The following is a 27,678-nucleotide window of genomic DNA, read 5'->3' as shown; positions in this document are numbered from 1 at the left end:
CACACACACACACACACACACACACACACACACACACACACACACAAGCTCTGTGGGCTTGAAGAGTTTAGGGATAATGATGCCCTAAAGCAGTGAGCATATACAACCCAATATCTTGTTTTCTTTATTAGTCTGTGTTTGTGTGTGCCTGCATATGTTCATGTACATGTGTGTGAGTGTGTGTATGTCTCTGTGTATGCACACTGTATAGAGTGGGTAATTCCCATGTGTGATTGTATGTAGAAGCCAGAGGCTGATATCAGCCATCATCTTTGATCATTCTTCACCTTATATACTAAGAAAGCATCTCTTAGTTGAACCTAGAGCTCACCTATTCGATTACTCTACCTGGCTAAGTTATCCTAGTTATCTTGTTATCTCCATTTCCTGGGTTTTGGGATTACAGGTGGGCTGCCGCAGCCACCCAATACATACATGGGTTATAGGTATCTGAGTTCTAGGCTTTATGCCTACATGGTAAGCATTTTACCCCACTATCTCTCAACGCTCAAGCTCTGCTTTCTGAGCACCAGACTCTTAACATGCTTCTACTCCTTAGAAGTATGGCAGATTATAACTGTGAGGCAAGGAAAGTGGGAGATGGGTAAAGTAAGGCAATAGTTCTCTAAAAAGGATAGAAATATTCCAAATATCACAAGAGGTAAGATGAAGAGATCCATAATATGCAAGCTCCAAACAAGCTGGACATTAAAGAAACTATGACCAATAAATTATAATTCACAGATTTTAAAAACAACAACAACAAAGGAACAACCACATCAGAAGTGTAAGGTCTTTGTATCACATAAACTGACACTGTAAAGGAACTTGGAGGAGAACCTCAACATTTTGCAATCATTACAGTCAAGACTGGTTTAGACAAGAATTACAGTGGATGCTTAGGAGGAATGGGGTGTCAATGAGGATCAGAGCATTTGCATCTCAAATATGATTACTTATTACCTGAAAAAGAAAAAAAATACTAGAAATATAGTGGAACAATTCTCAATCTATAGATGCCTCAAACCTAGCATCACCAACAGGACAAATGAGTGCTGTGTGCAATCAGAAGTGTCTACCTGGAATAATACAGTTTTCCCTCTGAACTCTCCCCTCCAATGATCTGAAGTTAATCTCCAGAACCTTATGCAAATCTAACAGCTCTAGAATAAATCAGAAAGTTCCCTACAGATGAAAAGAAATTACTGCACCAAGGGTAAAAGTTATGATTTTATTAACTAAACTTTGGTTATGACAGAAATGAAAACTTTAGTATGCATAACTAAAGCACAATAAACTAAACCATCTACTTTCAGCTGTTAAAAAAAATTATAAAATGTCCAAAATTAGTGAATCTATATAAAGGATATAGTAGAAGTCTTCATTATTGCACTCTTTAACAAACCTTAAATTACTTCAAAATAAAGTTATAAAGAAAAAAAAGGACCACCTAAATACAAGAATAAAGAAAAAAGTAGCAGACAGTTGCTACCCAAAGAACAGGTACATAGTCAACGTAGAAGCCATTTGAAATCAAACCAGTACCTGCTGGCAGATAGTCCTCAGAACGTATCTAGCATATTCTCTTAGATTGGCAGTTTCTACGGAAATATTTTTCCCATAGGATTTTGAATTCTGCGAGGTGGGCCAGGCATCCTCAGCATTCCCATCACGCCGTAAACCTCTCATGCTGAAGTCATCATTCTTTAAAGTGTTGACATTGTTACTGCCAATTTTGGCATCTCCTAAAACAGAATCATAAAAGCAAAATCACAGGAGTTCAAAATATTGCCCCAAAAATGTAACAGGTAAATTAGGCTAGGTTTAAGAGCTAGGTGTAAAGATGTGAATGGTATTATTTTAGCATAGCCAGTTGTCCAGCAACAAAAAGAATGGATCAAGAGATACATGGAAAAAAACAAAACAACAACAACAACAAAACCCCAAAACAAAACAGTTGGATATGGAGAAAAGTCAAAGTCAAACTCATTCCTTCTTTTGGTTTATAGGGATTAATATTCTTTGGCAAGCCTTGGAAAGGTCATAATGAGAGATATTTAATAATCAAAACACACTGATTTTACCAAAATTTCAGGCACGACTGCACTCAAGTTTATCTGAGTGAGAGACAAGGAAGAAAATTTTACTCACCATTCTAGGAGTCCCTTTTCCATTTCTTCTCTTATAATGCCTTATTTTCTATCCATAGGTCAAGAGAAAAGTTTTGCCTTAGCCCACCTTACTATCAACTTCTTGACAAGAGAGATTTATTTCCCTGGGGATGGAAAAGGGCAATGCATACTAAGGAGGCTCTGGACAGCAGAGCTCTCTGCACATAGCCTGTGCCTTCCACGTCCTCTCTAGCATACAGTTTAGAGGTGTTAACCTGGCCAGTTTCTGGTACCGTGGTGACTGAGGCAAAGTTTAGGAAGGCATTTGCCCCCTAGGGGGGCCAAAAACACTCAACAGGGTATACTTGGATGAAAAAAAAAATCTCTAGCCATGAAAGAAAAATAACATTTAAGTGAGAGAAATAATTTGGAGGTGAAATTGCCAGAAGGCGGTAGAGCCTTCAAACTTTTTAGCCTGCTTACCTAAAGAAATCAAGACAAGCTTGACAAGAAAGTTTCCTGAAATCAGCAGCTGAGTTTAGGGAGGGTCTTGCAGAACAAAAAACAAGCCCAGAGCGATACAAAAAACAACAACACCCCTCTCCAAAATTAATTAAAACTCTGTTGAGAAAAATAAAGAAAGCAAAACCTCCTTGCTGGGGAGGAAAAGTAATCAAAATATCCTAGTTAATATCTACTCTCAAAAATCTTTGAAGCAGAGTGGCTGAGGTTGTCACTCATGAATGAGACCTTAGGTCCCATACCCAGCACAATTACCACCACCACCACCACCACCACACAATAAAGCAGAAAAACTATACAAAAACATAAGCAATGCATTTCAGTTTACCAATGTATCATCAAACATTCATCATGTATTTTAAAATATAAAGACTAGTGGCTTTACCCATGGGAGCTTATTTAATTCAGTAGAGCTTTTCAAAACTAACAGGAGTATGTATTCTCTTCCCTTGAATGATATAAAGTACTGTGTAAATTAGGAACAAAGTTTACTATAATAGTCTTATTTTCCTGTCTTAACATATACTTTGATATACAGCAATTGGGAGAAAATCGGTTAGGACCAATGAAGTAGATAAAACTTCTGTAAGAACAAAAATAAACACCTATCTCAGATGCACTTGTACATCTCCATTTACTTTGGATATTAGGAGGCAGAAGTCTGCATGACTATGCTTGAAACTTCTACAATTGTATAAACAAAACAAACTGAATATGCTACGTGAATCTATGAGAATTTGTCTAAAGCTTCACTGATATTCAACTGTGTATAACTTCTCAGGCCAAGAACCTCCCACATTATTTGAATATCTGAAAAGACTGGCAACTTTCCATGGGGATTAGACCAGTTCTATAAACAAGGGACCACTGTCTAGATGAGACTCATCATTGTGCACACGCCGAAATGTGTCACTATGCATTCACACTTCCAACATAAGGTTATTAGAAATCTATTTTCTATTTTCACTGATTTAGCTCTTAGTTTTAGAAACAGCCCAAGAGAAATCCAGCTTCTACCTTCATGACCCTAATGATTATTAATCAGCGGCGCTGACCTGTTCTACTTCCCTTCAAACATCATTACTGTGGAGAAATCATACTGGCTGAAATCAGCAGTTTGTATGGACTGAATATTACCATAAGGGTCCTGAGCTCATAAGAAAGGCTGGAGCCTTCATGATGGCATTACCTCTTGTTCTGCTACAAAATTCAGAAAAGTATGATTGTTTTTATTTTAGTTTTTTTTCATAATATATTTTGAACATATGCTGTTCCTTTCCCAGATCTCCGTATTTCACTAATCATCCAACTTCATGCTCTTTCTCTTGATCTCTTTCTCCTAACCCCCCAAATAAAATTTTAAAAATGAAAACAAAAAAAAAAATCAAAACAAACAAAATGAGTAAGACAAAAAATAAAGCAAAACAAAAAGTGTACAAAACAAGAGTGAGAGAGGAAGAAGAAGCAGAGTCCACTTTGTGTTGGCCAGCCATGCCTAGGCATGGGGAACATTCCTGGGCACGGGGCCTGCCCTTGATTGTGGATGATAGATCTAGTGGCACTGTATTGGAGAAAACTAAAAAACAAAACAAAACAAAACAAAAAAAAACACTTGTGTGTTCTTTTAGATACATATTCTTTTAAACTGATTTTTAATAGGCTGTTTTATGAACACTCTGCTATTATTCTCTGTCATCCACAAATAACATCTGTCAATCTTATTAGTGTTATTTAAATCTCACATAAACTTAAATCTGTCCAATCAGTAATTGTTTAAATCAAAGCGAATTGTTTCAGAGCACGAAGTGGCAGCTATTGTTTGTTTGAAGGCAAAATAAGGTGTACCCAAAGTTAAAAGTAGGTAATCCTGGAGATCCCTAATCATTCAAATCCTTTACCGTTTACTTAAAAGTACCCTGAGGTGTTACACTGCCTATGAATAGAAGGCAGTATTATTACTCTTGTAAAATATGTACAAATAGGAATATAAAGAGAATCTTGAGCATCATGAATTAGATGAAAAGCACTGACATCTCCTGCTGATTACCAGCAATATAAGTATCACTGCAATTCTGCCTGTTTCTTGAACATATAGTAAAGTGCATGAACTTGTTCTGAGTCACAACAGAAAAAGAAACACTAATTTTCTGATGTTCTGCACCTGAAATATAATCTGGCTGAAATTTAACCTTTTATTAAAAATATCAAGTCATTCTTGCTTATCATGGAGTGTGATTTCTGTCACAGTAAATGAAGGCAAAACAATCCTGTGGGTCAGAGGCCCTGATTTACATGAGAACGAAGTAGCACACAATTAAAACCAAACTCAAGAACCTATATTACAGTTCTCCCAGGGTCACCTTAGTTAAGAGATAGAATCCTTAAAGTTCCCATTACTTGGACTTAGGCAAAGCCAACTATATTTTTTTCCAGGATGAACAAAAAAAAATAAATAAAGAAAAAAGAAAAAAAAAGGATGTTTCCATTAACATTATATTACTTAGATTTTGCAGTGAATTTAAAAATTATCTTGCCTCTACTTCTGGTGATTAGCCAAGAAGCAAAAGGCCAGGATAGTCTTACCAAGCATCATAATTGCCTTTAAGACAGCAAAAACGGCTCCCACTTCTATGCTGTTGTGAGCTGCAGCTAAAAGGTGTCTATCACAAGATGATCTTATTCCAGGGAAAGGTTTGCCTATGAAAACAACAACAACTCTTTAATGGCCTCTTCACCATCATTAACCATCTTCTGTAATCATTTACAGTCAGTAAGGCCTTTCATTGTTAGCTTGTGGGCACTTAATTGACATTAGTTTGCATTAATTGATGCTCCATAGAATCACTAAGGAACACTGTCAGTATTCTTACTTAACCTTTTCTCTTTAATTATTATTAAAACAATGTTTCTGCTCCTCAAAGAGATGTAGGGAAAAGATTAGTAGGATTCCCACAAGACACATCCATCTCTATGTGGAAATGATTTAGCACAATACTAATATCCTCCATTGCCTTAGAAAAAATAAATAAATGAGTTGTCATCCCCTGAAGCTGAGATGGCATGGCCTAGAATCAACACAGAGTATGCAAAAGGATGAGGCTTCCCACCAACACAGTATTTCCTAAGAGCCCAGGCATTTTTATTGTTTATTAATTCCTCATTTTATTTCCCAATATATTCTCATGTTACATCATGGAAGGTGCTGACAGCCATTTCAATGGCATTATCTCATTTCTCCATCATCTGCAGATTCAAGCCCATGAAAACCAGGGAGGAAATTATAAACAGGCCAGCTCACGTGGTCACAGTAGAATCAAAAGTTCCAAATAAAGAGAGAAGCAGAGCTTCCTCTGAGGTCAGCTCACCTGTTGCTTGAGGGAAAAAGCAGGCCTGGGGGGCTCGGAAGAGGTGAAGCAGGAGGCGGCATGTCATTCTTGCCCCAGGCTCTGCATCCGCATCTCCACAAGCTGGGAAGAGAAGGAGATTAAACACGAGGCTCCTCACATACTCCACAACAAGCTTTTCAGATTTTCTACTGCTAAATTTTCTGGAATACATTAAATAACCCTCCATTTCTAGTAAGGTCATGAGTTATGACTTTCCAAGGAACCTTCATGCTGCCTTAACACACTAAAGCAGTAGCACTTTGCTGTTCCAGAGTTCAATATTAACTCTGTATAAAACAGCTACTTCATTTCTATCGACTCTACCAGGTACCATGCCAACCCACAATGCACACATCCTTAAAATGGCCCTTTCCCTCTGCTTAAATGGTCACACATGACTTCCAAACAGCAAAAAAAGAACAAATGCAGCTCCGGACCAGCTTACCTGCCGCCAGGAGAGAGGGGAGGGCTACATGCTGCACGACGTCTTCCAGTGAGAAACACTGTCGTGCTATCAGGATAGCAATGAAAGTAGCTAATGAATCATGGAAGGAAAGGTCACTCACCTTCAAGAGAAACATTGACACGTTTTAATACCCAATGCCCTTTAGTATCAAAGAGCACTCTAAGAGAATACTGGCAATACCCATAAGACCTCAAACCTCAATATGAACCAACAGAGGGAAATGACTTACGACTATTATCTTCATAATAGTCTACTATAATAAGAAAAAAAGCAAGTTTACCCATATCCCAATGTTATAAGCAGATGCTGACCTTTAACTCATTTGCATGCAACTAAGAAAATACAACCCAAGAGTAAAAACTAGAAGCTGCTAAAAGATATACCATAATCTATACTTGTCAATGGAATGCATTTTTTAATGCGAGAGAATTCATTTTAAAGGAACTTTGAAAGATTCAATTGGCTGCTAAATTTTAAAAAGAAATATGAGAGAAAGGAAGGGGAAGAAGTTAATTCAGCCTCAATGAAATCTCTACATTCTGGATCTCGCAAGACATTGAAAGAAATCACTAAGAATGCAACTACCATAATTGCAGGCTCTCGAGTGACTGGTACTGGATGCAGCAAGTCACAAAGATGTATGTAAAAAAACCTTAGATAGTTTTTGGTGTTGAAAAGCAGCCTATCACTAACGTATTTGCCTACATAAAATCTTGGTGCATAGAATGAAGAAAGGGAGGCAGGATTGTGCATTCATTTAGCCCCAAGACAGCAGAAACAGGAAGGAAGCCTTTAGCTTTACAAATGTCAAGTTTCTTTAATAACATATACAAATCTCTGACAAAGATCACCCCAAGACATGACAAAAACAAAAATGGATAGAGAATCCACATAGATATTTAAGATCTATACATTACATTGCAACATGGGAGACCGGGAAATCATGGTAAATATTTGGGCAATTGCTCCATCACTCTCAGGCATACTCTGAGACACACTGAATATCCTTTGAGTCTACACAAGAACTTCCATCTACAAAATAACAAAAATCTACATCCTTAGACTTAAACATATCCTGGTTCTCTTCATGTACTAAATGCTTTATGTCCTGTTGTGAGGAATCCAAACTGGAAAAGAACAGCACAGCTATTCACATGTAAAACCTCAGCTGCTGGAAACCAGGCAACAAGGAACATGTTAGAATTCCTTCTTTTTTTATTTTTTAAATTGATTTAATTCATGGTAATGGTACTATGGAAACACTATCACTTTTGAAAACATAGAAATGTTTTGCTATGTCACAGTTTAATGAGTTTAGTAGTGAAAACATTAGCCTGATTTTGAATTGCGATTTTAAAATAAAGAGAAAACTTACATCTACAGTGCAGAGTACATCGTTAAATCCCCACACATGGTTTGAAGAACAACAAAGAGCCTTCAGAACCCCCAGCCACTCCGAACTTAGAATTGTACAGCAAGCAGTTAGCTCAGAGGAGAAATTGGCTATGTCATTTATCCTAGGGGGGAAAAAGATAGCGGAAAGTGAATTGGTACAAATGAGGAATGATTACATGAGGCTTCTTTATTGAATACACATTTCATTACCATTAAGCATCACTTAGATTTAAGGATATAATAAATATCCCTTGTTAAGTAACATATAATTAGCACAAGTGAAATAGCATATTTTTGATTTATGAATAAACCTTATTTATACTTTTATACTTTATAAATATCCAAAAATTAAGGACACAAGGCTGTGGATATATTGTATGAAAGGTCCTTGGGTCAGTTCCTAGCACCACCAGAATAAATAGTTAAAGATATTATGTAATGTAAGTAGTCCTGAGTACAGTTTATATCAAAGTATAGTGTTCCTTTTAGAACTGTATATGTTTTTTGAATTGGATCACAAATAAAAAAAACACATGGCCAACCAAGAACCCCAAAACCACTATTTCTCAGGTTAAGAATATTAATTAGGAGACAGCAGGGGTAGAATCAGGAATAAAAGGAAAGGAAATATGAGCCCAGGTAAAGCAACTCCTCTTTGATTACTGATGCACTCAGGGCAAAGAAGCTCACCGGCCGGCATCCTGGTGTCCCATGCACACATTCATAAGTGTGTTGCAGACAAAGCTGTACCGATTGGCAGGATTGTCATTGAGGATCTTGCCCAGCATTGAATAATTGATGCTTCTTGCTGAGGGATTCTCAATAAAATCCATCATAAAGTCTGGATCCCAGCGTAAGTTGGAGTTTGCAGGCATTACATTGTTATATATGGTCTGCTTTACTTTTGAACAGGCACTACTAAGGTTAGAAAAAAACAGTTAGAAAAGAAAAAGAACAAAACCACCAAAGAAATCACTTCACTTAAGGCCATGTTAAGTGGCAACAACTCTACCTTCCTAGATGATCCACAACCTACTTTCATTAATTTCAAATTCTTTGTAAATTTGGGTGTAGTATGGGTGTAGTTATGTCCACGGGCAGCTCCGGTGCCAAGGCTACTGTGGGCTCTGGGCTACAGCTGTGACAAGTGGAAGTGGACCTCCTGCATTTCTAGAGCTCAGATTCTCCAAGAGGAATAGAGATAATGCACCCTATCATGTGAAGAAACCATTAAGCAGGCCTAAAAAAATTGTATAACATGTTTCTCAGCAACAGAAAAAAAATGTAAGGTAGTTGGGCATAGCCTTATACACCTATAATCCCAACACTTGAAGAGAAGGGGTCTCTAAGCTCCTCACTAGCGAGGGCTGCATCCTGTATTTCAAGTACTCTTGTGAAACAAGCAAAAATGTTTTAAGAAAATGCTCTATCAACTGAGAATTTTCAGTGAGCAACATCTGAACAGGTACAAGATGCTAGAAATAAGAGAGAATCAGAACGTGCTCCCCAGTGTTTCTCTGCAGACAAGACAAGCAATGGCATAACCCCGCACTTTTGATTCCATATGTGCTCGTCTTCTAAGACCCTCTTGGTGTGGACTGAAAGTCCATAAGCAGCATCCCTTTTCCTATTCAAGAGCTCTACTATGTAGCACGGTTTTCTGGACCAAAGTCCTGGCAGATGGAAGTTCTGTTACTAGGGTGACACATAGATCTACTAAACATTAAACACTTTTCTTTTTTTCCTTCTTAGCTTTTGAAATCTACTCCACTTGGCCCTTAAATTCTCTGAAAAGCTGGAAACTTCTCCAAACTCTGACTGAGCCTCTGTGCCTTTCCTTATCTGCTTTATCACACTTTTTAAGAGGAGCTTCTGTGTTTTAATAATATGCTGGCTACTGTCAAGAATATTCTCTCATTCTTCCCACTCTCTGCTGCCTACACACAGGTAATGAAGCCAAAAGTTCGGACATCTTCCTTGTGTAACTGCATGTCTCAAAAAAGACCTGATAGAGTGTAATGAAAGCAATGCGTGCCTTGAGGTCAGAAAACTTGTTTCAAATCCGGCTTCATCATATGTTAAAAATGATCAGGAACAATCATTTGTGGGTAAGGAAACTCACTTCTACTTCCCAGGATTCTGACAATTCAAAACCTTAGTGGAAAACCAGCACAGTGCTTGGGACACAGGAGCTCAAGCAGGGGTAAATATGGTTAGTGCCATACTTCCCCCAATGTTTTCTCCCTACACAACTGTATGGTGCTTTAGATAAGATTATCAAAACATTTTATTACTGCTGCACTAACAGACATCTCCCTGCACATTAAGCTTCTTTTTAAATGTTTCCCTAATCCCTGGACTTGCACAATATTTCAAGACAGTTGTATTCCTTTCTTGTCTGTTTGTGAGGACAGTTCATTGATTATCTGGAATGCTCACCCTGCTGACGTTAAGAGCACCTTAGCCACCCCAAATACACCCTGTGCACTTTATCCAATGAGCTTACTTATCCCATTCTGGAGAAGTAGAGGCTGACCACCATTTAAACCAGGGGTGTTGCAAAAAGCCTATCTTCAATGAGAACATTATCCGAGAAATGTAAACTAAAAATTCAAAATGCACCAACAGAAGAAAATGAAGTGTTTTTATTGTTACATCAGTCCCATGAAGTTTCCTGAGACTCATTAAAATATTTTATAGTTATTAAAAAACAAATGGAACATTTTCCAGTTTTCTTTAGTAACATGGCCAGTCTTGTATCGACAGCAGTGCAACAAGGCAGCAGTAGTATAGACAGTTTTATGTCAAAATGCAGTAATGCCTACCAAGAGTTATCCTGTCTTCAAAACTTTGAGATAAAAGAGTGAACAATATAAGCTCTCAGGAGATTTGCATGCCAGAGAAGAACCAAACCACAAGTAAATATATAATATATGAGGATCAGCCAATACTGAAGTTTATAGAATGACTGACTGAGAATAGGTAGCCATTTAGAACAAGGTGGTCAAAGAGCAAGGCCACAGATCACCATTTGTAATATGTGTAACATGCATGTATAACAATGCACAGCACCAAACTGGGGAAGACTTCATACAAGGGAAAGGCAGTAGCAAGGAGAGTGTGCCCTGGGTGTGCGAACCTGAAGCAAGGTTTCCTGGGACAGAAGAGAACACACTAAAGGAGAGGAACACAAGAAAGATGGAAGCCAACAAATCTGAAAAGCTAAATCAGAGTTGAGAGTTTTGTATTGACAGATGGTAACCATCGATCTTTGCAGACATTCTTGTTTGAAAGAGTTGCCTCAGGAGATGTTCTGAGAATTTGCTACTTTGAGTCTGGGTAACGGTACTAAAGCCAGTGAGAAAGACTCTGCAAGCTGGCCCAAGAAAGAGATGCCTATGATGGCAATGATGGGGATATTAAAGAATGGCCAAACGTGATAGATACATGGAAATCAGAGCTCCTGGTTTTAAGGCAAACTGAATATAAGGCAAAGAGGAGCAGAGATGACTGTAACTGACATGTCTTCTATATTCCTTCTGGATTCCCCAAATCCCCTGCCACAATATTCCCTTCTAAAATTCTTCAATAGCCACTTAATGTCTAGCACCTACACTACCTGCAAATACAAACATGTTAAGCAATAGATGAAGGTAATTGGGAATCCTACTTAAATAAACCATTAAGAAAGCAGAGACACAAACAAGGAAGAAAGCACGCAAAAAAATTCTTGAAAGAATATTCCAAGTAAGGTTGAGGCAAAGGCAAAATACAGGATGTTTTTACTCAAGAAACTGTAGCCATAGTTAAACAAACAGCATTGTGTTCTAACAGGAGGCTCTACTGTAAACATTAATTCATTGTGAACTCTGAATCAAAGTTCTGAGAAGATAAAAGTATAAAGTTTATAAAGCTAAAAACTTTTGGTCTCATTTAAGAAAATGTTTCTAGAGGAGCACAATTAATTGACAGGAGCAGGATTCTTGGCAGGATAATAGTCACAGTCTAAAGGCCTAATGTCAAGCAGGTCAACTGCAGATTCAACAGCATTGTCTCATAAGGAACACAGGTATACTCTGTCGTGCCACAAACATCAATATTTATCAAATTGTAATGGAGTTGAATAAAACAGGTCATGCATGCAAATAATTGCAATTAATTTATGTTGATTAAGTGATATTTAGAGAGGTGCTAGCCTTTCATTAGTATTTCATTCACACACGAAGTGATTTTCTAAAGAGTAAACGTATTTTAAAAAGAGAAAAAATAAATTTAAAAAAACCAGGTTGGAACGTAGTAGAAGATTACAGGTATGGAGCCTTAATGAGTCACTAGGAAGCAGGAAGACTTTACGATGCACAAGCAATGCTAAAGACAAAGTAGCATGAAAAGTCTGCGAGTAAGGGGGCGGGGCTGTCTGCTTTTTGATCACTCCCCCTGGTGGGGCTGCCTAGCCAGACCACAGGGAGAGAGGACTTGCTCAGGCCTGATGGGACTTGATGAGTTGGAGTTGGTGGGTAGGAGTGGTACCCCTTCTCTGAGGAATAGGGGAATGGGAGGAGAAGGAAGAGGCTGGGAGAGGAAAGGAGAGAGGGGGGCTACAATTGGATATAAAGTGAATAACTAAATTAATTTTTTAAATATTTTTTATTTTAATTTTTTTAATTATACTTTATTTACTTTGTTTCCCCCCCTCTAGTTCCCTCCCTCCTCCTCTCCTAATCCCTCCCTTCCTTCCCCTTCTCCACACACTCCCCTTCCCAAGTCCACTGGTAGAGGAGCTTTTTCTTCCTTCTGATCCTAGTCTGTTAGGTCTCATCAGGACTGGCTGCATTGTCTTCCTCTGTGGCCTTGTAAGGCTGCTCCCCCCTCAGGGAGAGGTGATCAAAGAGCAATTAATTTTAAAAGATAAATATAATTGAATAAAAGGTGAGACATGGGAGAAAAGAAGGATGTGACACAAAAGCATTGCCTTTAATGAGTCTCTCTAAGACTTTTTTAAAATTTGAATTCTATTTTAAATTAAAATAGAAACATACACCAAATTTTTATCATGTCTTTAATAAGGCTTATCTAAAACTTTGAAAAGAATGTAAAATCTTAAGAGACCCTTTCACACGAGTGATGTACAGTTTGTCACCTAAAATCAACGTTATCTACAGACTAAAAAAAAAAAAATGTCTTGCACTCTACCATTACTTGTTGCCACTGGGTATTCAGTATTCTGTTTAAATGACTCTTGAATAGAGCAAATAACTTTAGATTACCTTACATTAGTGCACAGGATGAAAGCAGCAATGGGATCATTAACAAACAGAGGTGTGATCATATCTGTGTGTTTTTACTTTTCTTCTATTCACCTGAAAAGGTCTCCAAATTTACTCCGGAGGTGGCTGCAGGATACGTAGAGGTCATAGAGGTAGGCCAGGATACATCTTTCAGGGGAAGAACATTCTGATGGATTGACAACATGTTTCACCACGCCACACAACCTGAGGTCAGGGCACAGGAATGAAAAAGGCAAATCTCGATAGTATGTGAGCAACTGGCAAATTCTTTAAGATTTGAGTGTATCTACCTAGTACTTAGAAATAGGCATCAGACATCAGAAAAAGAAACCTGATTTTTCATAAAAATACGAAGTTATTAAACATCAATTATTCTTATGCTTAATACTAGATAAGTTAAAAAAAAAAAACCTCAGAAACATCTCTTAAAGGAAGAAACAAAAGTAATGAAAGGAATTATGATGAGCACTCAGAACTCCATCACTTAAGTGTCTGTGACTAGAACAAACAAACAAATACTAGGCAGAAAAGTTCAAGTCAATACAAAACTTCACAAATTCAATCAGTTGCCAAAGAATTTACTAGTCTGGAAAGAAATAATTCTTCAATTCAGGAAATCCGTTGAGTTTGTTGAATTCATTATTTGAAATCTCATTCTTCTTCCTTATCCTAATTACTGGCAAATTTATCTTGGCTTATCTTATATAAAAAGATAAAAGTCCATTCTCTGTAGAGGCATCCTTTACAATAATGCCTTTCAGGAGTACCAGTACCGGAGCCATTTTCCTCCATTCAAAAACCACACACTCCTCTGTCCATACAGCATGTATGTCAGTGCAGCATGGAAGGAAATACCCACTGTCCATCCAGACATGTCTGACTCCACCCCCACCACCCTGTATCTGATATAGCTCTCCACATAACATGCCACTAACAGTGTCACAAATTGTGACTCAGTCCCTGAAAGGAGTTTAATAATATTCCATCTCACCATCATCATGGTACTAATAAGGTCATGTGACCTGAACAGAGAAAGGAAAGGAGAGATTAGGATTCCCTGGGCATAGTGGACCAATCTCCACCATTCAGAAGACTAGGAAAATCAAGAGGTAGTCTGCAGTGTGCAGGTCCATTAGGGATAGCAATTCTCCAGCATCAGAGATGGATGCCAGGAGACTAGAGGAGCGGCTATGAGGTCTGAAGGAATGTCACCAGGCGGGGCTATTTGTTGATTATTAAAAAGGACAACATACATGTTTGTCTTTCTGGATCTGGATTATCCCACTCTGCATGATTTTTTTCCTAGTTCCATCCATTTGTCTGCAAATTTTATGATGTTGTGTGTGTGTTTGTGTATGTTTAACCATGTAAGTAATACTCCACTGTGTAAATGTACCACATTTTCTTTATCTATTCTTTGGTTGAGGGGCATCTGGGTTGTTTCCAGTTTCTGAATATTGTGAAGAAAGCCTCAATGAACACAACTGAGCAAGTGCCCTTGTGGCAGGACAGAGTGACTTTTGGGTATATGCCCAGGATGATATAGCTGGGTCTTGAGGTAGAACAATTCCCAGTTCATTGAGAAGCCACCACATTGACTTTCAAAGTGGCTCGGCAACTGGACACTCCCATCAGAATGGAGAGTGTTCCCCTCCCTGGCTCCATATCAGCAACACAGTGACCTGTTACTTGTGGTTTTGCTCTTAGCCATTATGACAGGTAAAAGATGAACTCGCAAATTCGTTTTGATTTGCATTTCCCTGATGGCTAACAATATTGAATATATCAAGGGCTTCTTAGCCATTCGTGATTCCTCTGTTGAGAATTCTGTTTATACCTGTAGCCCATTTTTAAAATTAGACTATTTGCTGGTGTCTAGTTTCTTGAATTACTTATATATTTTGAGCATTAGCCTTCCATCAGATGTGGAGTTGGTAAACTTTTCCTATACTGTAGGCTGCCATTTTGCCCTATTGAAATATGTCTCACTTATAAGGGGAAATGGCTGTAAAAGTAAAAGGATAATCGTGCTTTTATTATCCAAAGACCCAGAGAGACTAAGTAACAAGGAGGGCTCACAGAGGAACATGAGAAGCTGCCTTGGGAGGGGAAATAGAATAGATTTTGTGAGTGGACTGAGGGCAGGTGGGGATAGGAACAGGAGGGATCAGGTGTGTGTATGGGATGAGCAAGACGGATGAGGAAATACTGGGAGAGACAACTGGAATGGAGAGGCATTTAGAGACAAGGTAGAAACTAGTGCAATGAAAACTCCCTGGAATCTACTACTGAGAACCTAGCAAAGACTCCTAGTAAGGGCTGAAACAGACCCTGAACTGGCCATCTTCTGGAAGCAGGCAAGCCTTCAAGTGGTGGCACTGGGATAGCAAGCCAGCCACCAAGCCTTCGACCTATAATTTGTCCTGCCTACGAGGTGTGCTGCGGTAAAGGTGGCACAGAACTTTTGGAAGTGGCCCACCAATGGCCAGTCCACCTTGAGACTCACTCCATGAGATGGGAGCTCACACCAGATACTGCCTGGATGGCCAGGAACCTGGATAGCCTAGAGACCTAAGATAGAACCAAGCACAACTGGTAAAAAACAAAAAGTCAATAAAATGATTCCTAATGACAGTCTGTTCTACTCATGGACTGGAGCCTAGCATAACTGTCAGCTTTATCCAGCAACCAATGGGAGCAGATGCACAGACCCAAAGCCAAACATTAGGTAGAACCTGTAGAATCTTGAAGAAGAAGGTAGGGAAGGATTGTAGGAGCAGAGGGGTCAAGGACACCACAGAACATGGCCCACAGAATCAACTCAGCAGGGCTCACAGGGGTTCACAGAGACTGGACCCACTATCAGGGAGCCTGTATGGGGCTGACCTAGGCCCCTAAATGTATGTTATAGTTGCATACCTTGCTGTTCTTGTAGGATTCCTAACAGTGGGAGTGTATATTATCTCTGATTCTTTTGCCTGCTTTGGGGAACTTTTTCCTCTTACTGGGTGGCCTTGTCCAGCTTTGGTATAAGGAATTGTACCTAATCTTATTGTAACTTATTATGCCATGTTCCTTTGCTATTCCTGGGAGGCCTGTTCTTTTCTAAAGGGAAATGGGAGAGGAGTGGATCTAGGGGGAAAGAGCAGGTTGGGCAGGGAGAGGAACCGGCAGAAGAGGAGGATAGTTGTATTCATCTTAGAGTAGTGATTTCACGTGACAGATATTCTCATACTGCACCTGATATTCTCAGTCACATTAAGGGTGAAGATTATTATTTTGGCAACAAAAACGCCCTACTGTGTGTCACTGTTAGAGTCAGCTGACAACCTGACACAACCCTGAGTCACTTGGAAATGACCTGGGGGACATTTGCTTAATTTCTAATTCACACAGGAGGGTTCAGTTGACCGTAGGCTGTGCCATCTCTAAGCAGGTGGGCCTGGGCTGTATAGAGAAGCTAGCTGAGCAAGCAAAAGGAAGCAAGCCAGTAAGTTCCTGAATCCAGATTCCTTCCTTGAACTCCTGTCTTGGTGTGTCTCAATGATACAACTACACCATATACTCAATTACAACAACAACAAATAAAAACCTTTGTTAAAGTTGATTTTGGTCATTGTATTTACCACAGCAACAAAAAGTAAGCCAGGGCATTATACATAAGGTAAATATATAACAAACTTAAGTCAAATACAGTTTTGTGAATATTTAATAAGATATTTTAAGTGTCAAAATAAGTGATGATATTAAAAGAATTTCAAACTAATAATCTAATAACCAAACAAAAATACCTTTTCTGACTCAATGAGTACATGACCAGCGAATGATTTATTGAAAGTATTATTACTTTAAAATTGAATGAATTAATGGTTTTAAAAGAATGCCATTGATAAAACTATAATGGGTCACCTTCCAGTTAAGAATACTTGTGAAAATGTTCAAGATTTATTAGCTGTACAATACCACTTCCAAACTCTTCCCCTGTTAAATGATACAGATTTCATCGATTAGGAAGAAGATGATAAAGTTTCTGTAGGCAAATGTGTTGCAAAGCTTACTCACTATCTGATTTTTTTTAACCATAAACTGAGAATAGGTGAAGAGTTACTAGTATTTACTGCTTGCAGTAAGTCCAGTTGTTCTGTGGCAGAAATGAGAAGGCGGCTTGTGAATGGCCAGAAATGGAAAGAAAAGTAGTAAATAAACAAACAGGCAATCAAACACACTTCCGTCATTTATATCTGCTCTTCAAAGCAGTTTTGGTAAAACTATTACCAAAATAGTTTATATATTTCAGTACAATTTTCTCTCAAAAGCATTGTATCTCACTATGAATTCTAATTTTTAGGATCAGAAAAAGAAAAAAAAAACACACACACACACACAAAAAAAACAAAACAAAAAAACCAGTGTCATTTATGTACCCACCCTTCAAACACCTGGGCCGTCTGGTCAGGATTTAGGATCAGGCAACTATGATACCGCCTGAGCACAGCCACGATGCAGACGCACAGCCCTGTCGTGTAACTTCCCGCCAGGCTAGAAGACTTCAAAAGCAGCTCTGCTTCCACCACGCTCAGTTCATTCAGCAGCTGCGAAAGGAGAAGCAAGTGAAAAATGTGTAGGTGACAGAAAAACAGGAGAGCCCTTCAACGCACAATTAATGCACTCGATGTGTCCACTATGTCATCTGCAAACACACTAGTTTCTGCTGGTATCTACTTTTAAGCCTTCACTAATTGAAACAAATATTTTTCTGTCTAGACACAAGTGTGCACACAAGAAATGTAACCAGTGCTGAAACAGTTACCAAAACTTTCTGATAGTCCAAGTCCTCATTGGGTCATTTTAAAGAACAACTGCATTCTTCATTTTGCTCTTTTTCTTTTCTTTTGTTGTTGTTCTTTTCTCTTTCCTTTGAATGCAATGCAATAAATAACTACTTTCTTATTTATAAAGCTGAGGGCTACTATGCAATAAAACACTCAAACCTAATGCCTATTCATTAACACAAGGAAACAATGAATTAAAGCGTGTAACTACAGTGGAACAAATAAAATTATAAGGACTATTTTAGAAATTTTTTTTTTTGCCTCTCACTAGTAAATTCTACTACAGAGAAAATAGTATTTCATCATTCCCCAAGCAAAATAATAAATTATCGAGACCCAAACAAGAAAAACCTTGAAATCAATACAGTATATTACGAGCACCAATTGTAACTCAACAGGAAAACTGTTAACTCAGAATGTCCCAAACACTTTAAAATACACTAGGTGCTTAAAATAGTTTTAATGCAGTGACACTGGTGCATGATCAGAGGCATGAAGTGGTTCCAAGAGGCCACAGAGAACTCAGGCAGAGAAGTGTTAAGAAAGGTTAATCTATGGCACTACGTTCAATTAAATAAAAGCAAGATATTCTTAGGCGCTGTAATATGGTAGGTGGTCACAGGGAATAGCATGCATTGTACCTGGCAAAATTAGGGGAAAGGACTCTATTTTCTACCATCAAGAAATGATGTAAGACACAGGTATGTTTAACTTGATATAAGGACATACATGGAGTTGGGAAGGGGCATGGGAGGAGATGAGGGAGGGAGGGTGGGATTGAGTGGGTATGAGGGAGGGAGCTACAGCTGGAATACAAAGTAAATAAACTATAATTTATAAAAAAATAAATTAAAAAAATCACTAAATCCTAAAAAAAAAAGAATACACATAACATATACACATTTTGAAGCATCATATGGTACCCCATAAAACTAAGAATGTTTCATATAGTTATGCAAGTTAGAAAATTTAAAGGGCTGCAGAGATGACTTAGTCGTTCATAGCACCAGCTGCTCTCTCAGAGGACCCAAGTTCAGTACCCATCACCCACATGGTTTCTTATAAGCATCTGTAACTCCACTTCCAAGCGAGCCAATGACCTCTTTTGAACTCCGAAGGCGCCAGGCACACACATTGTGCACACACGCACGCAGACAAGACACCCATGCACGTGAAATAAAATAAATCTAAAAAAACTTAAATAAATGTAAGCTCATTTACAAGCTTGTAGACTGGTACTCAAAGGCTGAGCAGGGTGGCCAGAGTCAGACCAGCTCAAGGATATAGTAATAGCCTGATTTTTTAAATCAACAAATAAAAAATTAAAAATAAGATAAATTCTTCAGTGTCTGGAAGGCTTGCTCTCCTAAATGTGAGAAAAGCATAGTACAGTCTCTTTGACACCTGTATTGCAAAGTCAATTAGTCCGTTGATGTTCAGTGCTGGCTCCATGAGATCAAAGATGAGCTGGATGTGGTGAGCCAAAGGGAGGTGATAGGAGGTTCCAGACGCAAAGCTTGTGATTTGTTCCAGCACGTTGTTAGAGATCTGGTCAAACAAAGCAAGGAAAATCACACACCCAACAGTCTGGGTGTTAATAGTTCGGACTAGGTTAATTACTGCAATTTTTAAAAACACGTATGAATTCATGTGATTCTACTTAGGAATTAGAATATATTTCCACAGAAATCAACATTTACATATCAGCATTCTTATAGTCATCATTTGAAATTGCAGTCTGATCTATGTACTGGTGATTCCAAAAGGGAAGCACCCCAAAGTGTTACTCATTCAGACACTGATATGTGTTAACTGAGTAAAAATGGATTTCTTCTCAGTTTTTCAGTATTTCATTAAATCATCAACAGGTTTCTCCTTCTCCAATAGTAACACTGGGTCAGCATGTCATATAATAAGTACATTAGGAATTGCTTTTACATATTGCTGATTATCATAAAGCAAAAATACTTATGTAATAAAAACACAAAAATACTTACAAAATAAAATCTAGACACTTAAAAATGAAGCTTGATATGCTTCCAAGTATATAAGGTACTTGAGTTTTTTTAAAGAAGTGGGAATATTCAAAATGTGTGACAAACAGCCTTGAATGAGTACCTGGGAAGTCACCTGATGCTGATCAAAGTACGAGAGAAGCTGGAGTTTCGTGAACACAGTTTCTGGGGTAGGAAAAACTTCTTGCTTGTTCTTCCTGGCTTTCTGTCCTTCATCCCCAACTAAATAAATATGAAATGTGTTACTTTGTATCAAGCACTTCATGCTTATAAAGATACTTTTTTTTTATGTGTGTAGGCATGTTTACATGTTTGTATACATATGTATGGAGGCCAGAGGAAAACATCTGGTCCTCTCTCAGGTGGTGTCTGCATCTTATTTTATCTTCTCTTATTTGGCTTTGGGACAGGGTCTCTTACTGGCCAAGACTCAGCAAGTGGGCTAGGCTGGCTGGCTAGTAAGCACAAGAAGGTCTCCCTATATCCACAATCCCCAGCCGTGAGATTACAGGCACACCCCATCACGCCCATCGATTTTTATGTGGACCCTGGAACTTTACTGGGTTCTCTTTCCTGTTCCCAGCTTTTTATGGGTATTTTTATTGAAGCATGGCATGGACAGAAGAAACCAACATATACTTTATGCATTTTAACAAAACAGAATGAGATCGAAACCATGAAATAAGACCTCAGAAGCCCTCCTATGCCACTCTAATCACTTTCCTTCCCCCCAGGGGACAGATCTGGTCATCTTCCACCTTGGGTGGGTGGAAACTTTCATTCAACATTATGTTTTAAGATTGGTTCACTGTTGAGGTAATTTGAATTTGTTCTAAAGTTAGTAATTCTCAAATACATTATTCCAATTTGAATATATGGCATTATTTACCAATTCTAGTGAAGAAGGACTACATTCTGGCTATCATAAAGTGCCTTTAAAAATGTTCATCATTAAATAACTTTTAAAATATAATATCAACAATGAATCACCATGGGGGGGGCACAAAGGCCCACTATGATTAAACAGGATGTTATAGGTTTTTAAAAATATGCATTATTCATTTATTGTGTGTTCATATGCATTCACCATGGAACATTTGGGGAAATCAGAAAAGTCTGTGGGAGCGCTCTTCTCCAGGAATCAAATTCAGGTGATGAGGCTTGGTGGCAAGTTCCTTTGTCCTCTGAACCATTTCACTGGCTTTTAGATTCACATATATTTAGAGAGAGATTATCTAGAGAACTCCAGCTTTCTGAACAACTGAGAACAAAATTAAAGTATCTAAAAACAGGTTTGGATCTATGTATTTACAAAGAAAAACTTAAAAAACAAAAAGTAATGGTTGGGTTACAAGACTTCTACCAGCACAGTGTACTAACTGGCTAGTGGCAACGCAGATGGAGCTCTACAACTCTGTTTCATGTGGGAATTGTTAGTTCAGAAAACAAACGTCCCTTATTTCTCCACTGAAGTCGTAAGAAGTCAGCCAGATTCCACATCACTCCACGATTATTTGTTAATGGCAAATGCAATGCTTTAGAAAGATTACATCAAAAGCGGTTATCACTTTGGACCGTAAGTCAAATATGGAACCAAAGTAAGTTGCAATTTGATACAACACATGACGATACCAGAAGCAATAAATTAGTAAGATGTGCTGATGTTGGGCAGAGGAGACAGCTCATGTTACTAACATGCAGCTCTGACTGCTGATCCTAGAAGCCATGTTTAAAAAAAAAAATGCTATGAATAGTGACACCTATAACCACAGCACTGGGGAGGCAGAGATGGGACACTTCCTGCAGCCTAGCTGTCAAGTTATAAGCCAGTAACGACCGTGTCTCAAACAAAAACAGCACAAACATAGTGGAAGGTGCCAGAAGAATGACACTTGAGGTTTTTTCTGACTTCACACGTACCATATCTGCTACTGTACATAAAAGAAGTGCTGATAACGTGTTAAAATTACACTAGCAAATTAATCAGACCTCCTTCTCTTTCAGTGTGTCTTCTCACCAGCACAGGTCAGGCCCGGGATGGGGCCTTCTCTGTAAGTGCTCTTACATGCTTCGTAAGCATATTTGAGAGATCCAAGCTTTGATTTAGTTTTCAGTTCCCTATCACGGTTCCAAAACGGAAAAGGCTGGACCAATCCTCTTGTGTACAAAGTGCTTAAAAACATGCAATTAACGCATTATTTCAGTCTCCCTAGGCCCAAAACAAACACAGAAGACCCAAGGGAGGAGGCCTCGCTCAGAATTCCCAAGCGCAGTTTTCTATGCTCACTTGTACAAATAGGTTCCACTATTGACATGTGTAACATCATAAAAGCTCAACTGAAAAGATATAATTGGGTCTTGGTATTTAGAAATAAAAATATTGGAATTTTGTGGTGGTTCAAAATGAAAGCTTTCAATGTCATTTGCACAATAATACAATAATATACTCTTAATATAAAAGTTTATCTTACCTATTTTCTTGTTTTCATGGTATACATGTTTGCTCTTCTAATACTTAATTTTTAAGCCTTTAAATTCTGAAAGTATTGATCTTTTATACAATGCTATGTTAAAAATTATTTATAATTTATTACAATTTATTCACTTTTATCCTGGCTATAGCCCCTCCCTCATCTCCTCCCAAACCCACCCATCCCTCCCTCTTCTCTCCCTATGCCCTTTCCCTAATCCCCTGATAGGGGAGGACCTCCTCCCCTTATATCTGACCCTAGCATATCAGGTATCATCAGGACAGGCTGCATTGTTTTCCTCTGTGGGCTGGCAAGGCTGCATCCCTCCCTCATACCCCAGGGAGGTGACCAAAGAGCTGGATACTGAGTTCATGTCAGACAACCCCTGTTCCCCTTACTAGGGTACCCACATAAAGACTGATATGCCTATGGCCTTCACTTGAGCAGGGGATCTAGGTTATCTCCATGAATGGTCCTTGGTTGGAGGAGACCATTAGTCTCCCTGGACCCAGATTTTTTGGCTCTGTTGGTCTCCTTGTGGAGCTCCTGTCCCTTCCAGGTCTTTCTATCTCCTCTTTTTTTATAAGATTCCCTGCACTCTGCCCAAAGTTTGGCTATTGAGTCTCAGTACGCTGCTGGGTAGAGTCTTTCAGTGGCCCTCTGTGGCAGGCGCCTGTCCTGTTCCCTGTCTTCTCCCACTTCTGATGTCTATCCCATTTATGGTAAATTTGACATGAAATTTGGCTGTTTAACTGAAAATGCTGTTTACACTTTAAATTAGAAGAGCAGAAGTAGCTCAGTTGGCAGAGTGCTGCCTTAGCATGCACGCTGGCCTCAGTTCAATCCCTAGCAGCACACAAACAGGGCTTGGTGGTGTAAGCCCATAATCCTAGCACATGGGAAGAACAGAAGTTCAGCTAAGCCCCCAAATTTCAGCCTGTCTAGGAAACAGGAGACTCTATCTGAAAATGACAAATCATAACAACAAAAGACTTCATGTCAGAAATCCCCCAGAGAACGCCTGGCTGGTCCACACAAATCAAGTGTTCTTCAAAAATCTAAGTTTTAGTTTCCCAACAACAAAATACATGCTAGTCCAAGGGTCTGCTTTCTTCTTTCCTTTCTAGTCTTTATTTTGCTGAGTAAGGTAGGTGTGTGTGTGTGTGTGTGTGTGTGTGTGTGTGTATACAAATTTCCATTAGCCTCAAGTATAGTTGGCTAACTTCTGGTATATATAAACAAAGTCTTAATAACTTAAAATGAAGACTATTTGCCAGATGGCAGAGCACAGTATCTGAAACTAAAGAGAAGAAAGGAAAAAGAAAAATCCCTCTGAAGATACCACTTTGAAGTGGTGTTTATGAGACTGATACTTTGCAACACTTGCAAGAAATGTCTACTTAAAGGTTTGGTACAAAGACAAAACAGACTACAGTCTGGCATTAAAGCAGAACTATGAAGGAAGGAAGGAAGCTCAACAGCAAAAGACTACTTCGTTCCCCTTCAAACCTTCTAAACCAGAAACTTCAGAAGTCTGCAAAGGACTGCTATGCTAATTTAGATAAATTTAGCATGACTGTGCCTCTTACAGCTAGCAAGCACCTCCTACCCCCATTCTAACCATTCCAAAAGCTCATACAAATATCCTTTGCTAGCTAGCCACATGTCTATATTCAATCTTCTATCACATCCCATTTCCTCTTTTCTCTGAGAGAGAAAACAGCACAACTGATAGTTTTCTTAGACAGAGCAGTTTCTTTTTCAAGCCCAACAACAAGAAGCCAATAGAAGACAGTTTCATTTCCCTCTCTCAGCTCTTGATCTCTCTCATGGTGCTAGTGTATTTGAAGGTCCTGAATTGGTGAGGGAAGAGAGCCAGGGATGGAAATCACATGAGGGCAACTTCCCCAGTGTGTTCTCCAAAGCCCATCCCTCAGATACTGGAGCTCCAGAAAAACAGGCTGAAACCAAGACAAGTAGCCTTTCTGCTGTGCTCAAGCAGACACACCCACACTGATGGCAGAAAATAAAATCTATTTCAATTATTCTCACTTTTTGGAAAAATCTAATATAGATAAGCAAGCTCTAGCAATTTATCATGTTAAAGTCATTAAAAAAAAATGGAAGTGTTCCCAGAGGTTTCCACTCAAGTAGGCACAAGAGCTGTCTATGGGGCAAATGAAACCCCTTTCCTCCTTTATATAACGGAAGTGTTAGAAGGGAATGAGCAATGGTGGTGCTTAGACATACAATGATGCCATGGATTAAACCATGACTATAATAAAATGATGCAAACCTCAAAAAGAGTAATTAGGCAAATACGAAGTAGATAATTACAGGACTCCAGTTGTGCAATGTGATGACACAATATGAGGGAAAAGTTTTGAAACAAAACTATGTGAAATGAATAGGAGAAGAAAATTTCAAGTCAAAAAGATCAAATTGTTGCTTTCACCAGGAATTACTTCAGACTACTATACCAATTATCCTTCTGAAACACATGAAATCAGCAACCAGAACATAAGTTGCATCTAGTATGAAATATGAGAGAAAGAGCAAAAGCAAGCTTCAAGCTTGTAAAATGATGCAAAGAAAAGCTAACTTGACTGTGGGCAGAGTGCTTCATCTCATTATTTAGAACATCATCCACCATGATGGACTATTAGCAACCTTGGCACTCAGGAAAAAGTACAACACTTACCTGTGTCTACCTAAAGAAGGCAGATAATTAATACAAATGAACACAAGCCTTTAAAATGTGAATGTGCCTATTCATATTTCAGTGTGACAGTCATTCAAGAGAGGAAACCCTAGGGACAATGACGTGGAGCATTTTGATAAGGCCTGTGAGAACAGGGAACACGGACAAACGCGACGGGAGCCAGAGTGCTGAGGCTCCTTACCCCCTGATTCTGTGGTGCTCTTCTTGTTTAGGATTTTCAGGATATCTTTGGTAATCTTCTTCAGCTGATGCCTGGCTTCGTCACGCTCCTTTCCAACTCCGTAGAGAAGGATTGTGCGCTGGTTACATTCATGACTTGAAGATTCATCCTGAAAGAGAGCAAATGCCTCTGAAACAAGTTTGCAGGGCTGGGGGTACATTTTATACTCCTGAAACACACTAATCACAACCTCTCCATGCCTGCCTGTGGGGGTGGCATCTGCCTGCTCTGCAACTCACCTCAACCTCTGCCGCCGGCACCGCCCCCGTTTTTCCAGTTTGGAACATGCTAAAGTAAAAAATTTAAAAAACAAAAAAAGTGACAGCTGACCTGAAGCATTTGATGTGGGCGTACCCTACAGAGTAAGTGGCTACTGAAAGATTTTTCATTGTCTAAGTTTGAACATGGCATAAAATGATGATATGATGTCCTTAAAGAAAATATCATTTCATTAGTGAGCTTGGTCTTAGATACACAGGAAAAAAGTGTGTGTCTTATATTTAGAAAAAAAAAAAAATTCTTGCTAGGATATTCAAGAAAAAGTAACCTTGCTCAAATAACCTTCAGAAAAAAATACGACACTTACTACAACATGACTGGATAAGATGTATTAGTATTTATTTCTAGATGACAAAACAGGAAATTTTAAGGAGGATCACCAGGTGTGAACCAAGAAGCTAGAAATACATCATCTGAGAAGACCACTCTTCATTTTAGGCCCTAGCTCCCCATATGAGAATGGTAAATCAAGCACTACTTTTTTTTCCTTGTGAGAAAATACATTTCTGAGGTGTTGAGTAATGAACAGGCATCCAGCACAGGTTCAAATTACCCTTACCCAAATGTGAGCATCTAAGTTGTATCCTCACTCTCATGACTACTTTAAATTTTAATTTCACCCTGGCATGTTTTGTTTTCCTTTTATTTATTTATTTTTCAGTTGGACCTTTCCACACATCTCCCTCTTTATGCAACAGTGTTCATGCTAAGGCATCCCACTGCAAAGGGCATTGCCTCTGATCCTAGAGAGGTCCTCCCAGAGAAATAAACCACATTTGTTCATCATGACTAATGGCTCCAAAAACCCCTTCAGAGGTGGGGAATGTCAATGTCACACAAAGAACTGTGTGTTCTCTGCATACATGAGCAAACGCCATGCGTCTACAGCCGGTGAATAAGTACTATGCTCACTCTCCAACTCTGGCAAATTTTTCCCCTCAAGCACACACTCGCCTTCAGGCCACAACTCAGTTACCCTGGTTTCACTTTTTTCATAAAGTGCTCGAAATAATACACATTTGCATATCCTGTTGACTTCTCTTTCTGTGCCTCTCTGCTAATTCTTCATGTTCCAGGTGCCCAAAAAGATCTAGAGAGGTCCAAGCAGGGTTGCTAAGAGATAAAAGGATCCACACACTGACGAGAACTCAGGACAGCCACAGAAACATGGTGTACCACCCTGAGGGCTGAGAGAGCTTAGAATGTATTGTAGTCATGATGCTCTAAGTCAACCATAATCCTGGGTAAGCAACCTAATTCCTAGTCTCAGACTCCTCTCCTGAAGACAGTGTCATGCCATCTTCCATTTAGGGATTTGTGAGAATAAACAAGACATAATGCACATGCAATGCCCCAAAAGTGCTCATCACACATAATTCACTTATTTTCTAGATTATTGCTTTTTTTTGTTTGTGTGGCATTAACCACTGTCTTCCTGAGTTCACTATTATTCTCTTTTGTAAGCACCAAATTGGCTCTTAATGCTTGGTGAGTGTAACAAGCACAAAGGAAGTCAGTAGACTAAGGAAGAAACATAAAAATTAAAAAAGACATATGGGAAGGAAAGAAGACAATATCATTGTTTTGTAGGAAACAAGTTGGCTGTTAAAATGCTAAAAATGTTGATGATGTGAGAGACCAACAGAAAGTTAATGTTTGTGTGGTAGACTAGGTATTAGCTGTGGGGATGAGAAACAAAAAGTAGACATCTTAGAGGCACCTGAGGAGAAAAGGGTCAGACATCAAGGTCTAGTGGGTGAGTATGTATTTCTCTGGATTTCACTGAATCCATCTGAAAAGGTTGTTGAAGAAAAAAAATATGTATGAAAATGTACGGTTGATGTGTATCTGGTTTGATGCAGCACTAATGCAGGTCACAGGTGAGGCAGTAATGGGAGCAGTAAGTCCTGAGAGAGGTGCAAAACCTCCACAATTCTACATAGGTAAGAAAAGTAGGTAGATGGGGTATTC

At 38.8% G+C, this 27,678-nt stretch overlaps 2 protein-coding genes across 2 annotated transcripts in view; one reads left to right on the top strand and one right to left on the bottom strand.

Moving 5' to 3' along the window:
• Positions 1 to 27,678, bottom strand: part of Med12l (mediator complex subunit 12L) — a 301,905-nt gene that overhangs the window by 49,780 nt on the left and 224,447 nt on the right. The window contains exons 16-26 of the mRNA XM_055596727.1: positions 25,390 to 25,537; positions 20,119 to 20,237; positions 19,405 to 19,548; positions 17,597 to 17,760; positions 13,241 to 13,372; positions 8,571 to 8,798; positions 7,861 to 8,002; positions 6,465 to 6,585; positions 5,999 to 6,100; positions 5,217 to 5,330; positions 1,546 to 1,745 (exon numbers count right to left, since the gene is read on the bottom strand). Coding sequence (XP_055452702.1) covers positions 1,546 to 1,745; positions 5,217 to 5,330; positions 5,999 to 6,100; positions 6,465 to 6,585; positions 7,861 to 8,002; positions 8,571 to 8,798; positions 13,241 to 13,372; positions 17,597 to 17,760; positions 19,405 to 19,548; positions 20,119 to 20,237; positions 25,390 to 25,537 — 1,614 coding nt within the window. The remainder of the gene's footprint in view (positions 1 to 1,545; positions 1,746 to 5,216; positions 5,331 to 5,998; positions 6,101 to 6,464; positions 6,586 to 7,860; positions 8,003 to 8,570; positions 8,799 to 13,240; positions 13,373 to 17,596; positions 17,761 to 19,404; positions 19,549 to 20,118; positions 20,238 to 25,389; positions 25,538 to 27,678) is intronic.
• The window catches only part of P2ry12 (purinergic receptor P2Y12), a 44,663-nt gene that overhangs the window by 9,851 nt on the left and 7,134 nt on the right, over positions 1 to 27,678 (top strand). The window lies entirely within an intron of this gene.

The sequence above is a fragment of the Psammomys obesus genome, unplaced genomic scaffold (genome assembly GCF_907164565.1).
Source record: "Psammomys obesus unplaced genomic scaffold, mPsaObe1.curated_primary_1811, whole genome shotgun sequence".
Classification (NCBI taxonomy): domain Eukaryota; kingdom Metazoa; phylum Chordata; class Mammalia; order Rodentia; family Muridae; genus Psammomys; species Psammomys obesus.
Note: the sequence above shows the minus strand (reverse complement) of the source record. Positions and strands in the feature narration are given on the sequence as shown.